This window comes from Cryptotermes secundus, unplaced genomic scaffold, assembly GCF_002891405.2.
Source record: "Cryptotermes secundus unplaced genomic scaffold, Csec_1.0 scaffold303, whole genome shotgun sequence".
In the NCBI taxonomy this organism is placed as follows: domain Eukaryota; kingdom Metazoa; phylum Arthropoda; class Insecta; order Blattodea; family Kalotermitidae; genus Cryptotermes; species Cryptotermes secundus.
In genome coordinates this window covers 1,479,685-1,496,563 of record NW_019726229.1, presented here as the reverse complement: position 1 = coordinate 1,496,563, position 16,879 = coordinate 1,479,685, and the positions used below count along the sequence as shown (strand labels likewise).

Below are 16,879 nucleotides of genomic sequence, written 5' to 3'. Positions count from 1 at the left end.
AGATCTTGTGTGAACCGACGTTTCGAAGGAACATCGGTTCACCCAGGATCTACCCGGCGCCACATCCCAGAAGACGACGTTCTTCATAGTCACCCCTGAAAACCCCAAATCTTACAAATATTTATATGTTTCATTTTAGTTTTATTCCAAATTTATTTATATTTAAGTTTAGATTTAATTATTCACTAATCATCCCAATATGCAAGAGTATATACTCTGAGCTGTTAAAAGCGTCTTTAAATAAATTGTAAATGAATGAATGAACACAATTAACTTACCAATATTATCCTTTTTTCTTTTATTTCCCTTCTCTTAACTTCCTTTTCGTTTCCTTTCTTTCTTGTCTCTTTTATATTCCTTTATATCCTCTATTTCTTTTTTCGTTCTTTTCTTATCTCTGTCTCTCTGGTATATACAGTACATACTTGTCCGAAACTGTTGACACTGATTTATATTAAATACGAAAGTTACGTAGATCTTGGATCGAAAAACGTTCTAAGCAAAATCCATACAATTTTACAAGTAGGTACCATCTCTGTTGCATTTAAACTACCGTTTCTTTACTAATGAATATCTGTCAGTTTTCTTGAATGGCATAACATGTCAGTATGTTTAGTTTCTCCAAACTGGAAGGAAGCTATTCCCGCCATATTAGATCCATCTTCACAATTACTAGTAAAGGAATGGGTTTATTGTTAACTGTAGACAGCCGAAATTTTCCTGGTATTCTTTTATAGATTAAAAGTATACATAAATAAATGAGGTATCCTCCTCTTAACACACATTAAGACACTCTTCCTTCGGAGGTATGGGCTCATTGCGTGGATCCACGTCGCGTAACTCCTGTTTAGAAGTTTACATTTGCTTAGCCGCCCAAAAAAATAACACGCTCTTCAAGCTCAGAAAGTTCTTTATAGATTTTACAAATGATTTTCACTGGGCCCTATCCTGAGCCACTTAGTCCAGTCCCCAACTTAACGTATTACGCCTCGTAAGGACAATTTTCTTATTACCCTCACATCTAAGCCGAGATCTGTGGGAAATTTCAGATCAGAATGTTGCATGTATGCTTCTTCATTTCTCCCACACGCCCTACATGCACTGTGTACTCTTTCCATGTTACGTCACCCTCACAATAATAGGTAAATGGAATCTGTGTTTTACACATTCGAGCGACAGGTAAATACAATTAATTCCTTCGAGTTGAATTTTGCTGTTCAGAGTTCCCATGACAATGGTTATACACAGGTATAACTCGAGTTTATGGGTCTGTTTGGTCTAAAAATATAAAAAACACTAATATGAAAGTGTTGCATATCCTAAATAAGAAGTGAAATTTGCACCTTGATTCACAGAAGAAAAGAACAGTTGTGTTCATTTGGATATGTCACACAACCTGAAGGAAGTGAAGACACCTTCCAACAAGATGGTGTACCCCCATATTTGAGCAACATCGTGCGGCAGTCTTGAGTACCCAGTTTCAGTAGAAGCGGACGGGTAGAGGAGAACCAATTTACTAAACTCAACCCCTCGTTCATCCGATCTTAGACCATGTGATCCTTAAAGGGCAAAGCGCACTCTTGGAAAAGGACATCACTTCAACGGTCAAGAAAAAACATCGGAGGCTCCAGCTAAATTTGCCCAAGAAACTTCGGGATGCATGTGGCAACAATTGAATTACAGATCGAATATATTCCAAAGAGTAAATGGAACTTATATCGAAGCACTCCACCCAGAAATATTGAGCACTTATTCACATTTGTGAATCGTAATATGATTTTTATGTTTATCTCATTCAATAAATATTTAAATTTTACGTAATGTCTTTAATTTACGGATACTGTATAATTCTTGCTCTTGGAAAAATACTTTTAATGGAGATGTGGTAATATGAAAGTTATCACAAAATTTTAATTGGTGGAGTAGCCGAGGATTCACTACAGGTAAACGAAAGTAGAAAATAAGATATAAACGTTTGTGGCGATGGTGTATTATTTCAGTTATTGTGTTTCTGGACATTAATCCATCGTCCTATTTTTATTTAAGATGGGCCCAACTGAATAGGTTCCACCTGAAGACGAAGATAGAATCCAGCCTCCGAAACGTTGTGTTTTAAAAGAAAACAGTAAGCTATATAATGTCCAAAAACACAATAGTTTCATGAAAAGTAGAAAAGTCAGACATGAGAAACCTCCTCGAGTGAAACTGAACTCGGTCTGCCAGAAATCAAAGTCCTTCATACAGGAATTAAACGAAGGAATCAGCTGTGTTTATTGATCGCTCGAAGTTGCACGCTACTGAATGCCTGTCACTTGCATCGTTTGTCACTTCTCTGTTATAGCAGCACTATCGCGTGCCCACTCGTAAATCATCCCCTTTCTCTCTTCAGTATACTTTCATAACATCGCATCGACTTATACAATTTTTTTTGTCTCTCTTTTACCACCGCATCCCTTTTACATCCTACCATTTCTCATTCCACCACTTTCCTTCACTATTTCTTTCCGAACATCTCCATTGTCGTACTCGAACACGAACGATCGTCTGAATTTGCTTCCACGTTCGGACATACCTTTCTCTTTACACACACATGTATATATATATACACTCCTAAATTCATGCACGAAAACATGCGCACGAATGAAAATATACATGCACGCATGCGTCTAAACACACACGCATCATGCATATACAAACAAATATATACATATACGTATCTATACACATGCATTCATACGTAATACATAATTTGTTCACATATAAACCCAACAATTCTCGAATCACATGTCTTCTAATGTCCGCTGCTATGCGATTTTCCTTTTCCAAACTTGAAACACCCCCGATCTAACTGAAATATAACTCACGAATCCTCATCTCTTGATACATCCATGTGTTTGGTTACCTCACTCGTCATGTGACACCACACTGTTTCGGTATACCGTAATATCCTTCTTCGTGTGGCGGCGATAAATAACTTCTTGCGTTCATCTCTACCGGCGGTGACCTGAACTCTGTTTCCTCATTTCCTCACTCCTTACCCTGCACTGCCTGCCATGAACCGCGCTCACGCACCTGGCCATGTTTCTTATGTTCTAATTGCACAATCTTCCGCAAATGTACTCCGTGTCTTCTTTACACGCACATCACTTTCTGACATGTTCGCTTTCTTCGTTCTCAATCGCACCACAACTTCATGTTTAAATTTTTTCACATTACATTGGCATTTATGCTTTGTATGATGCTGTCCATCATTAATATGCTTCTTATTCCTATTAAAATATTACAATCATTTTATCGGAATTTGTCACTGACACTGCTTTATAATTTTTTTTTTTAATTTCATTTCTCCAACCGAGGTACGATTTTATAATTTTCAATTTTTATGCTCCAAAAACTGCTCTCACTAATATTCCACGCCTTAAATTTCAACATCATGACGACGTACTCATGAATGAAAAACAAATATTGTGTAATATCTTCTCATTATGCATCCGCTATATATTTCTTATTTTGGTGGCGTAATCATGATCTTTCAAAACATAACAAAATCTTCACACAAAACTCTGCAATTGTGTGAACTGCATTACCACGTCCCTGCCTCGGTCCTCTCCTTAACTTTCGCTCCTGAACCTACCACGTCTAGCCTGTACAGTCAGCCAGCCAGTCAGTACAGGAAGAGCGAGTCCACAGTCAGCGAGACTACGACGACAACACTGGTCGGCGGCAACAATGTCAACAACGGCGCCGGTGTGTCCGCTAAGGTGTCCAACGGAGGGGGGTCCACTCTGAGAGCTACGTCTGTGAGTCCCTTGCTAATGTCTGAGAACACCGTGTGAAAGGTTTGCCATATCCCACTCCCATACAAACACGTTTTATTACTGTGTGATGAAGTGGCTGGTGTGTTGGAACCTGCAGGTTGTCCATAAGGACGTCGAACGCTTCGGGGACCGGCGTCTGCTTACCTGTGACGGCAACCATCACGACGCCCACATATGGCCCAAACCTCACTGTCGAGAATGCGGTCTGAAGGAGTGGCTTGGATTCTGCTTTCAGTCGACCATATATGCTCAAGATAAATTTCAGCAATTTATATTATATACACTGTTAACTGGTGGACAAGTGATTTTCTTATAATGTGACAGGTTACAATCAATCCACTTGTATGCATTGATGTAAGTTACATCACGTGATAGCTTCCTCGAATGTTTTGGCTTTTATGCTTCCATATGCTTAAGTGACGTTCCTTTTTACCTTAGATATATTAGCGATTTTGTCTTTAGTTAAGCGGGAACAAGCTGCTTTGTAGCGGGATTGCACTAACACGTAAGGTTTGATTTATTAAATATGGGCAGTTATACATCTGGCTACGTAGCAGACAGTAAAGAAGTGAAAGAGCTAATCCTTCCCAATTCAATTCTTGTAACAAACGCGTAATCATACGTATGAATATATGGCATTGCAGATACCCGGCCATTTTGTCTTTTCAGTGTGACATTACGTCGAAAAATGGAAATACTATCTATCGAACCTTCGGAAGAATTTTTGTCTACTTTTCATGGCATTCTGAAATACTCGTAGTAAATTTCTATATATTCGCTTGTTTTTTTTCATGACACGAAAAATGAGTCATGTAGAGTCTATTGTTGAGTCGATATAATTAAATCCTTAAAGGAAAACATCGCTTTGAATTCCCAATCAAAGATGGAAGAATGGTATTCAAATTGATCTCAAAGACGTATGATTTGAAGCTGCGTGCTGACAAGTAAGAGAGGGTATGAAGTGTATAGATTGGAATGTTAACACATTAGCAACGAAAAATAGATTACGTGTATACGTATATGCAATGATCCATTTTCCTGTACGTTTTATGAGGATCTCCTCTTACTTGTCATATTTAAGCAACCATGTTCTATAACATCCTGCGAAATGATGCATCTGCCTGATGCAATACAGTTCTCCTGAGGAAATAACTGTACTCATTCAACGTGTCTCAAGGCATGAACTTTCCAAACATTTTTTCCATCTTTCCGTTACTAAATAGATAATTAATTGACGTCAGTTATCAATGTTTTGGGTTGACTTGAAAGAATTCTGACGATGGTGTATACTGTACTTCTTTTGGCTTGTTTTGGACTTCATCCATCGTCTGGTATGTAAAAGACAAAAGACCACGACGTTTCGGAGACTGGATCTGCCTCCGTCTTCAGGTAGGTAGGGAAAGATAAACCTACTCAGTTGGCCCCGTTAGAAAGAGCTAGTTTCAATCACTGGACAATCGTGATCTTTTGTCTTTTACATACAAGACGAGGGATGAAGTCCAGAACAAGCTAAAAGAAGTACAGTGTTTTGGGTTGAATGTAACAAAGCATTGTCCTTCTTATAAACAGCTTCGTCTCATTTTAAACGGAACAATCATCGCCGTATGGAGAGACTTGCCGATATTTCAGGGACAGTTACCATAGCAGACCCAATCAACGGTATCAAATAATGACAGGGATACACAGTAATCTTACATACATCATATGTACTAAGGCTACTTCTACGACGTCATGCTCCGTTTGCCAGGTTTTCTGTGCCTTAGCAGATTTAAAGCATACTTGTATGTGGTAGCATTCAATATCAAATCCATCACTTAATATAAAATGCTACAAAAATTTGTCTAAGATGGGCCTACAGTTCTTAGATTGATTTCACTATAACAAAACAAAGTTATATATACACAGTGTGGAATGTAAAATATATGCATAAATAAGAAATGTACCGGGTTAGCTCAGTCAGCAAAGTAGCTATGAAATTGGCTTGGGTTAGATTCTCGGAAGGAGCAGGAATTCATTTCTTCGCCACGAACTTCTGGTCTGTCTGGCCAATGATTGCTCTGCCGTCAGCCCAGCCATGTCTCGAATGCTTACAGTCGCCTGTTTCCTCTGGGGTAAAGCGACAGGGCAGTTGACCACTCACCTTCATGTAGTGCCGGAGTAATGAATCTTTGCAATTTTACCTGCATTTCTCGCCTGTCTTCAAGGCGGAACTGAGTTCTTTATATCTCCTGTAAACCAAAAAAAAAAAAATGTAAATTCAAACATAAATTGAAAAAAAAATTTTAGCAGAAAGAAATTGCTCTAAACAGAAGTCACCACATAAGGAGTCAGAAAATTATTATACAGAGTGTAACTGAAAGGTGCGAACAAACTTTAGGCACGGTGTCCTGAAACATTTAATTTCTGAGATATAACTGAAAGAGTTCATTTATAATAATTAAAGAAAGTATACTGCATGAATGGCGGCACTCGGTAGCGTAGTTGATTGAGGCACTATGCATACAAGCCGTAAGGTCACCGATTCGATTCCTGATGAGGTCATTCGATTTTTCAGTTGACCAAATCCTTCCAGCCGCAAAATGGCCCTGGGGTTGACTCAGCGTCTATCAAAATTGAGTTCCAGGAATCTTCCTGGGGGTAAAGGGCGGCCGGCACGCAAGGCTGACAACCTCACCGCCATCTCTGAGCCGATTGTCTATCCAATATGAGAGCCTCGACGTCTCACAACCCTGTGGACCTCTACGACCTGTTTCAGGGATAGCTTTGCCTTTTTTACCTTATCCTCCATGAATTAACGTGTGGGCAGGATTGTTGGTGATAATTTGGTAGGACCGTGTGTTTGGCACATCGGCTTACATACAACCACTACCGAGACATCCTCTCACATGATCTGTCAAGGCTACTGGAAGACGTACCAGTCGCTGTCAGAGCACGAATGTGGTACGTGCATGATGGCGCTCCAGCACATTTTAGCCGTGCTGTGCGAGATGTTCTCAGTAACAAATATCATCAACGTTTGCGGCGGTCCATGATGAGACTGTCGAGGCGTGTACTGAATCTCATGGAGAACATTTTGAGAATTTGTTCTGCTATAAATCTCAAATTAAATATATCCGGACACATGTTGATATGAGTATTCTTTCCTTGTTTTGGTATGTGGAACTCGTGCCCAGGATTCGTCCGAAACTCTCAGTCATATCCTGTTTTCGTGATTTAGCTTAATGACATTTGTGAACTATAAAAATTATAAAGAAGGAATTAAAATTTAGAATTATGGAATATTCTGGCAAAACTTTAATTAAAACGTCTATGTATCCACAGTCCGTCAATAATGCAACAGTTGTTTATTCACCATTCAACACTTAACACAACGTGTTTAGATGTGTAACAGTTTCGATACATTAAGACACCGGAAGATGGCCATCTGGCAGAAACATGTTGTGTTAAGTGTTGAATGGTGAATAAACAATTGTTGCATTGACGGACTGTGGATACATAGACGTTTTAATTATGGAATACTGTTAGAAGGAAACCATTGCAGTAACTGGTGCGAAAGGGACAGCTGCAGAGAAGAGATGCAATATTTTTGGGAATTTATTTCTGCTCAAAGTAAATCATATACCCGAAAAATATTTGAAATTGTCCTCTTATATTTCACGTATACCGTTAATGACGAGATGACAGAGAACTTTTTAGGTTATGTTTCACCGTGAGAGACTTAACCACACTTAACAAATTAATTTTTTCAGTAATAAATAGCAATTAGAAACTCACCTGCAAAGTTAAAAAAGAAAATGTAATTTCTTTCGTGACACTACGTGTATATAACCCACATTGACGCGTGCAATATATCTCTAAGTGTTCCTTTAGTTAGTGTGTTTGTCACATGACGGTGCGGTGGTCTAGTAATCAAATTCTTTGTTGAATATTAATTGCCCTGGCGATAGGATTGACTGTGGTGTCACAATACCATGACCGCTGTGGTAACCTGGCTACAACCCCTTTGATTTCTTATGAAGAATGCTATATACCCCCTATGTTAAAATATTTTAGAGCGCTGAAGATTTCGGGATGCCGATCACAGTGGCCGTACGGTCTAAGACATGAACCGTCTTCGCCGGCTCAAACACTGGGGTCGTGGGTTCGAATCCATCTCAAGGTACGGATGTCTGTGTGCGTTTATTCTGTGTTTGCTTTGTCCTCTGTGTAGGCAGCGGTATTGCGATGGGCTGATCCCCCGTCCAGGAAGTCTTCCCGACTGTATATGGATTATGAAACTAAAAAAAAGCGGCCAAAGCCCAACGAAGGGCTGAAAAGCCATAAAAGAAAAGAAAGGAAATTCGGACTGAACAAATCGTAGGCGTTTATAAAATGTACGGAAGCTTACGTAGACAGGATGTGCGCAGAACTGAATGACGGCAGAGACATCTGCCGTGTTGAGGAAAGGGCAGGCACAGAGCACTTGTCAAGTAACGCAATGACGTACTCTCATTTCGTTTACGTTTCGAATCCTATGTCCTTTAGTTAAACAAGGGATACACGTATAACTAACTAAACTAACTCCATTGAGGTCATTCCTTCTAGAAAAGCAAACAGGTATTTAGTTACTCAGGAATTTCCCAACATGTTATGGAGCCTGAAGATTCATCGCACCCTTCACAAAAGCCCGCCACTGGTCCTTATACTGAGCCAGATCTGTGAAGTCCACGTATCCACACGCCATTTATCTAAGATCAGTTTTAACGTTGTCCTCTCACACTTGTCAGTGTCTTTCTAGTAGTCTATTTCCTTCTAGCGTTCCCGCCAAAAGCGTATACGAATTTCTCCTCTCCCCATGCGTGCTACATGCGTTGCCCATCTCATCATAACTTACTTGACCATTCTAATTATATTTGACGAAAGGTACAGGTTACAAAGCTCCCCTCTATGCAGCTTTCTCTTACATATTATTGCATTCCTCTTCGGTCCAAAAATTCTCCTCAGCGCCCTGTTCTCAAAAATCACCTGTCTCTGTTCTTTACTTAATGTCAGAGACCAAGTTTCACAACCATACAGAACCACAAGAAAAGTTAGAGTTTTGTAAATTCTAATTTTTACGATTTTAGACGGCAGACGAGAAGACAATATTTCTGGGTTGAATGGTAGCAAGCATTGCCCGAATTCAATGTTCCCTTAATTTCCCCATAAATCATTGTAACTGTCGTTCCAAATATTTTAACTGTGCCACATTCTCAAAGGATCTATTAACTATCTTTGTGTCATGATTTTGGCCTGTATTTTGGCGACGAGACATCAACAAATACTTAGTTTTCCCTGTGTTTAGTTCTGCATCAACCTCCTAACTAGTGTCAAAGTTTCTGTTTTTTTACGGTATTTATGTGAACTCCCGATAGATTTACATTATCAACATGTACCATCAGTTAATTTGTCCCGATCAGCTGCAGTCCCGTCTGGTTCTCTTGGACCTTCCTAATGGCGTACTTTAAATCAACATTGAAAAGCATAGATAGAAAGCCTCTCTTTCTTTTAGAGGGTTTTAATATAAAACATATCAGGCAACTGAAGAAAGCAGTCTTCTGGGATGTGGCACCGTGTGGATGTGGTGTTAACACCACATCCACACGGTGCAACTGCTTTCTTCATAGTCACCGCCGAGAAAACCTCAAATATTACATATCAGGTAACTCTTTATCTGCACGGACTTTACTTACTTACTTACTCATGGAGCTGAGCCCTTCTTGAGGAGCCGCCAATTCTGCAGCTACTCAAGGATTTCCCAGCCTTTTATGGAACCCGAAGGTTCATCACAGTGTTCACAAGAGCCCTCCACTGGTTCCTATCCTGAACCAGATCTATCCAATCCATACCATCCAATCCTATCTCTCTAAGATCCATTCTAATATTGTCCGCCCACCTACGCCTTGGTCTTCCCTGTGGTCTCTTTCCTTCTGACTTTCCCACCAATATCCTATACGCATTCCTCGTCTCCCCCATTCGTGCTACATGACCTGCCCACCTCACCCTCCTTAACTTGATCATTCTAAATATACTTGGAAAAGAGTACAAGTTATGAAGCACGGACTTTAATAAGTATAATAAGATGTGTGGGTACCCCGAGCTAGTGACAGTAAGGTAAGGCTCAGACATAATACTTCTCTCATTTAGGAAGTGTGGTTATTTCTTTAATGAAGTGGACCAATTTAAATCACGTATTTTGGGGGCATTCCCAGTTTATATGTGACCAACTATGAAGTATGACGTAGAAATCTAAACGGTGTAAGTAACATTCTGAGTATTAAAATGAAGTTAAATACAGAATGTATCACGTGAGATGCAAATGCAAACCCACACTGTGTTCTAAGAATGCAACTAGTAATTTATAGTAAAAGATATTTCCCATTGACGTCCGAGATATTTTAAATATTAACTTGCGATATTTCTACAATACTTTTTTTTGGTATTTAGTTGCCTGCAAAATAAATGACAGGTCAGCTGACTTAAAATACTACATCTGTCTCCATTTTTTTTTTTTTTGCTCAAAAATGAATGCTGTCAAAATGTGACATGTCAAGGTCGCTTCAATTCATTGGTGTTAGCTGCACGTAACCAAATGCGAGTTACCATCGAAGTATATAAACTCGACTGTAACTTGCATTTGATTTTACATTGATAGTATGTTTTNTTTTTCCCCCTTGGCACTACAGCCCCAGTGGGCCTAGGCCTACCTCCATGAACTTCTCCGTTCACTTCGGTTTTTCTAGATCTTACACATTCGGTAGGACTCCTTGGGCGGATGATCAGCTCGTCGTAAGACCTCTACCTGTACACAAACACAGAAAAACGCACACACACATCCATGCCCTGAGTGGGATTCAAACCCACGATCCAGGCTTCTAAACGAGCGAAGACAGTGCATGCCTTAGACCGCTCGACTACCGTGACCGGCACATTGATAGTATATCCTATGTAATTTCGTTGAGCAATCCCATTCTCGAATTTCAACATTATGTGTGAGGCGGTTTAGTTGATGCATGGGAACAGGAGTCGCCTTTATATATATATATATATATATATATATTAGTGTGAGGTTTGGTTTCACCTCTCAGGAAAGGAACCAGTGAAGGACTGACTTGAAGTTTTAACGAACTTGTTGGTTCATTTAAAGGAAATTTATTCCTTAGCAGAGTGACTGATAACTTCTTAAGATGAATTTTGTTTTATGGGGTGAGTTAGTTAATTAATTCAAGAGTTCGGCGTCTAAATTTGATTTAATGATCTTAAATGAAAAGCCACAGCCTCAAAGCATATATCAAGCGAATCATGTCACATTTCTTGTTCATTTCTGTAAAAGTAACGTAAAACACAGAGAACATGTGCACTAAGTGCACGTTCTGCTACACCGCCTAGAAAGTAGGCAACATTCTTGAGCAGCAGGTTTCACATTGGACTACCGGTCAGCTCACGATTGTGACATTCATAACAGTTACGTGGATATAGTTGCTGCGACGTTTCGTCCATTGCTCTATGAAACATCCTACGTAATATACCTATCCTTTTCCTCTTCTTCCATGTTTTATATGAAGACGGAGAAAGAGAAATTTTGAGAAAAGTACATTTCTTTTAATTTTAAATATATTTTTTATTGCTAGTGGGGTGGGTCTAAGTCCCTTGTACTGCGGCCACTTCTGGCCTATTGTACCAGCCCCAAATGATAGGTGAGGGTGATTGTGGAGCAATTGGTGGAATGAAGATTGGCAGGGGAAACCGAAGTACTCGGAGAAAACCTGCCCCAGCGCCACTTTGTCCACCACAAATCCCACTTTACCAGACCCGAGATCGAACCCGGGCCCCCGCTGTGGGAAACCAGCGACTAACCGTTTGATCTATGGCGCGACCAAATTTTAAATATTAATATAGAGGCTGTCAATAATGCCCAAGAAAAATTCCCTGACTTGGAAAAATTCTTTCGAGCAATGACAACATTTTCGTCAAATCNCGATGACTATGAAGAAAGTCGTCTTCTGGGTTTAGGCGCCGTGTATTCTTCGTTTTGGCCGACGTTTCGGAGGAACGTATCGCCGTAACTACTGTACAGCTACAGTACTACAGCTACTGCTCTCTGCATTCCAAGCCATTCAACTGCTCTGAAGATGGAGGCGATACGTTCCTCCGAAACGTCGGCCAAAACGAAGAATACACGGCGCCTAAACCCAGAAGACGACTTTGTTCATAGTCATCGCCGTGAAAACCTCAAAGCTTACAAGATGGACTGTATTAGAAAGTTATATTTTATGTACTATAGTGTTTGTAGTTGTTATTTTGGTTGCATTTTGGATTGATATATGTGACAAGTAAATTCTTTTGTAATACAAGAAACATAAAGTTGTCTGTTGCAAATGTACTTTTGTGTACGACTGTATACACTTTGTCATGAGTTGATTTAGAATCATTCCCCGAATATAAGTCCCTTTGCATGGTCTAGCTGCAGTTTAAGTCTATGAACGAAGTCATATAATTGCTTTTAGTAGTTTCTGTGAATGACAAGAGAATGTGTGTTACTGATATCGGAAAGTAATTATATTCAAATTTTACGTAATGTTACGTAAATTTACAACTTTCTTCCACAAGTTCGTTGCACTTTATGTAAGGAAAAAATGATAAATATATGTGAAATTTCTATTTATGTTAATGTTTGCCTGTAATATCTTATCTGCAGTTTCCGAAATATGTGAGAGTGTTTGTTTCATTATATGAATACTTTTGACAACGTTCATTGACCGAGATATACTTCACTTGCCCTGATAATAATAATGATAACAGAGCTAGTCACATTGCACCCTCGTGCCATCTCGCTGATTTCAGATACAAATGAATCTCCTCATAGAATTTATCTATTTGAATGTAAACAATTATATGAAACCCCATGCACTTTTCTATACCTAATGAAGAAAGTCCAAAATAATTTTAAGAATGTAATATTCTCAATAAAAAAGGCTGAAATACTAGTCATAATTTCGAACAGTTCTCATAATTTGGTATGGTGGAATGATGGAATTGTAAATACAAGGCTAATATGACTGTTTTCTTTATTGCTAGTGGGGTGGGACTAAGTCCCTTGTACTGCGGCCACTTATGGCCTATGGTACCAGCCCCAGATGATAGGTGAGGGTGATTGTGGAGCAGTTGGTGGAATGAAGATTGGCAGGGGAAACCGAAGTTCTCGGAGAAAACCTGCCCCAGCGCCACTTTGTCCACCACAAATCCCACTTGACCTGACCCGGGATCGAACCCGGGCCGCCGCGGTGGGAAGCCAGCGACTAACCGCTTGAGCTATGGCGCGGCCCAATATGAGTGTTAAATACAGTTTCATTTCAGTGAAATTGCATATACAAGGAATAAATTCAGATAAATTCAGAACGTGTAAATGAATATCAATTCATTAAAAGAATTTGCATTAATTACTTATATTATCACTTACAATATATTCAATATATTTAAAATGTGTTATGTTGTGTATCCACCGTTGTCTTTATTGTTGCAATAATGTCAGTTTTGTAATTCTCTGTATGTGTACTTTGTACTAAATTCACATGTTTTAAGTAGTTGTCTCTGTGATGTGAAAATGTGACAGACATTCCATATAGGTCCAAAGGATCTACTCGGATGTCCAATGATCGCTTGGTTTATTTTGGCCGGTTGGTTTAAGTACACTTGCCCGAAATTCAGTCTAATCCTTGTGTTATAATAATTTAGTAGTCGGGATAGCTCAGTGGGTATAGCGATTAGCTACGGCCTGGAGGACAGAGGGGCCAGATTTCGAGTCCCAGTCGGGTCAAGAATTTTTTCTTCTCCATGTTGTCCAGACGGGCTCTGGGACCCACTCAGCCTCCTATCCAATGGGTACGGTGGGTTCTTTCCCTGGGGTTAAAGCGGTCGGTGCGTGAAGCTGACCACTTACCTCCAACTAGTACCGAGATCAAGAAAGCGTGGATCTATACATCCACTCCCCCATACGTCTTATTGGTGCAGTGTTTAATTAGTTAAGCACAGGGACAACTTTACTTTATTTTAAGAATTCATGTATATATTTATGAAAGCCAGATCAATATTTGCGAAGAATTAAAAGACCCAGGGACCAATATAAACTGCTGTATCTTCTTTTTAACGAATCTGCTTGTTTCAAATGTATGTAGAGAATCCTTGACGTAGACCCAAATCAATACTAAATAAGAGAGCTCAATAATTCAATTTCATCAAAAATATATCTTTAAACAAACAGCAATTCAGTCTGTCGTAACATTGCATTTCTTTGTTTTATCTCTGTTACTTAAGTTAGAGTTTACGTTTATTAAGATCGCTGTATACGGAATCTACAGAAGACTAAGCATTCAATTCAATTACATAATAATTCGCTCAAAGATATTTTAGAGCTTTTGTTGAAAATGAAGGTACGATACACGTGAACCCTGCTCCTCTTTTCCATTCTACGCTTAATTTAGAAACAGTCTGATTCATGGGACAGATTTCAAACCTCAAAAAGAACTTCATTGAACTAACATGTTTCTGTAACAACCAAAGAGTAGTGTGTGATCGCGTTAGCCAACATCTAAACAAATTAAATTATATTTTAGATGTAGGAAGACGTATATTAGACTGCTTTCCGTAAAGTCTAGGCACACCAGTTCTTGCATTCGTTAAATGTTTGTTGCAGCCATACCTACTGAAGCGACGACATGAGGGAATAGGTTGGCTGCTAGTAAGCATAGCACAGAACTAGGTTCACATGACTGCACTTGTCTTGGTGACATCTTGAACTGCAGCTCTGAGGCCGCGCTGACATTAACTGAATCGAATCTGACTGACGAAGATGCTACAAATCCAGACCCACTTAATTTGCATACAACTTCTGCTTTCCTCAGAATTACTGGGTTTTGGGACTTTTTCCATCGTCCGGTGTTCTAGAAAATTAGCATGGCCCCTGCGCAAGAATGGCACATAAAATCATAGGCGTTCCACATTTTTGTGTTTTTTATTCTGTAGTACTGCGGAGAAAATCGGTTTGTGCCTCATCATGCATGAACCGTGTGTGTTAATGGAAGAGGCACGCCTTTCTAGATTACCGGTAAATTATTAACCAAAATACGATGACACACTGTACCTGTTATTTTGTTAGGTTAGACAATTTTCCCTAAGATTTGATCACTAAGATTCCCACATTCTGTATATAAGTAGACTGGGTTTTATCCCCACTTTAGTGCGTACTGTACTATGCCCCCTTTTGTCGCTCTCTATAAGGAACAGTAAATTAAACATTTCAAGGAAATGCTATACACATTCAAGTTAACTGGTTTTATTATTCCCGTAAGAAGTAACAAGAGAAACGAGAGGATACGATTAGTTTTATGTCAGCTTCCTGAAATTGTTTTTAAACGGGCTTTGCCTTTCCAAATAAATCACGAACATTATTAATATCTCACAGTGCTACTCTCGCCTAATTTATGAAAACGGTAGGTTGTGAATGGTTTATGAGCACAGACGTTTCGTATTTCATTCATAAACACTGCTATAAGTGCCACGTGTTGCCACTAGAATTTACTCAGGATGTCGGCTGATGTGTACACCAGGTGGTACGAGGCAGTGGTATGGTCCGCAGGTGCTGCAGTCATCAGCTGCTAATCGACTTCTCACTAGTCGACCATTCGACCCATCGACCCTCTCACAATATGTCCAAATACCCTAACGATCGTAGAGCCTGGATAGCGCAGTTTGTATAGCGACTGGCTACGGGCTGAATGACCGAGGGGTCGGAGTTCGAGTCCCGGTATGGTCAAGAATTTTTTCTTGTCCACGTCGTTCAGACCGGCTCTGAGGTTCACCCAACCTCCTATCTAATAGGTACAGGGGAATCTTTCCCCGGGGATAAAGCGGCCGGGGCGTCAAGCTGATCACTCATCTCCAATTAGTGCCGAGGTCAAGAAAAGGTCGAATCTATACATCCACTCAGCCCCACGCCTTCATGGCGTAGTGCTTAATCAGTTAAGCACAGGAACAAATTTGCCTTACCTTTACCTTTATCCATGAAGAATGGGAAGCCGGGATAGCGCAGTCGGTATAGCGACTGGCTACGGACTTGATGACCGAGGGGTCGGAGTTCGAGTCCCGCTGAATTCAAGAATTTTCTCTTGTCCATGTCTTCCAGACCGGCTCTAGGGCCCACCAACCTCCTATCCAATGGGTCCCAGGGGTAAAGCGGCCGGGGCGTGAAGCAGATCACTCACCTCCAACTAGTGCAGATGTAAAGAAAAGGTGAATCTATACATCCACTCCCCCATACTCCTTCATGGCGTAGTGCTTAATTAGTTAATCACAAGGACAACTTTACCTATTATCCAAACAATCGCCCTTCCCCTACCAATCGTTGACTGCATATGCGCACGCGCATTGTCGACATTACAAGCTCGCTCACATCGGCCAAACATTCTGGTACTATGGTATGCACTCTTACCAATGTTCACTGTTTTTCACCACGTTCCATATCTTTTTGAATACCTTTAGTGAAATTGTGTACTCTACAATTGAAAGTAAAAGAGATGCTAAAATTCGGTTCGTTAACCGACGAATTGCCAATCCACGACTTTTCATTTAAATATTTAAATTCGATTAATGGAGATGACTTTAAAGAGATGAATTAACTGCCTCTTGGATACTAACATAGGCTTGCCTCTAATACATTAGCTTGTTTTGTGCTCGAAAACTCTCACAGAACATTATGCCCACGTAACTGTACGCTATAATTTCTGTAGTCGTTCGTTGTTGAGTTCCCGAGTAAAAGTGGCGGCCATTTCCTTCATTAATCAGGGTTAAGTTGCGGAGTAGATTTCTAAGAGATATTGTGACTATGTAAAACAAAGGAAGAAATTTATCTAGGAACTTTAAATATTTATTTTAAAATTAAATTAAATATTTTTTTTTCCTCACCACGTTATGAAGAATATGAAAGAGTTGTTTAGATTTATGTTGTACTTTGATTTGTTTCATAGTTCCGGTATGAATGTAATTAT

General features: G+C 39.7%; 1 protein-coding gene and 1 pseudogene across 7 annotated transcripts in view; both read left to right on the top strand.

The window, feature by feature from the left end:
- The window catches only part of LOC111864021 (diuretic hormone receptor), a 529,565-nt gene that overhangs the window by 491,704 nt on the left and 20,982 nt on the right, over nt 1-16,879 (top strand). For 3 of the 7 annotated variants that reach the window (XM_033751292.1, XM_033751293.1, XM_033751294.1), the window contains 2 exons: nt 3,644-3,800; nt 3,916-5,159. The exons of 2 other annotated variants lie outside the window; for them this stretch is intronic. In XM_033751292.1, the coding sequence (XP_033607183.1) occupies nt 3,644-3,800; nt 3,916-4,134 (376 nt within the window). In that variant the 3' untranslated portion in view covers nt 4,135-5,159. Of the gene's footprint in view, nt 1-3,643; nt 5,160-16,879 lie in introns of those variants that run through there. 2 more of the 7 variants (XM_023850949.2, XM_023850947.2) reach the window with 2 other exon arrangements.
- On the top strand, nt 14,778-14,840 carry LOC111864048 (annotated as a pseudogene).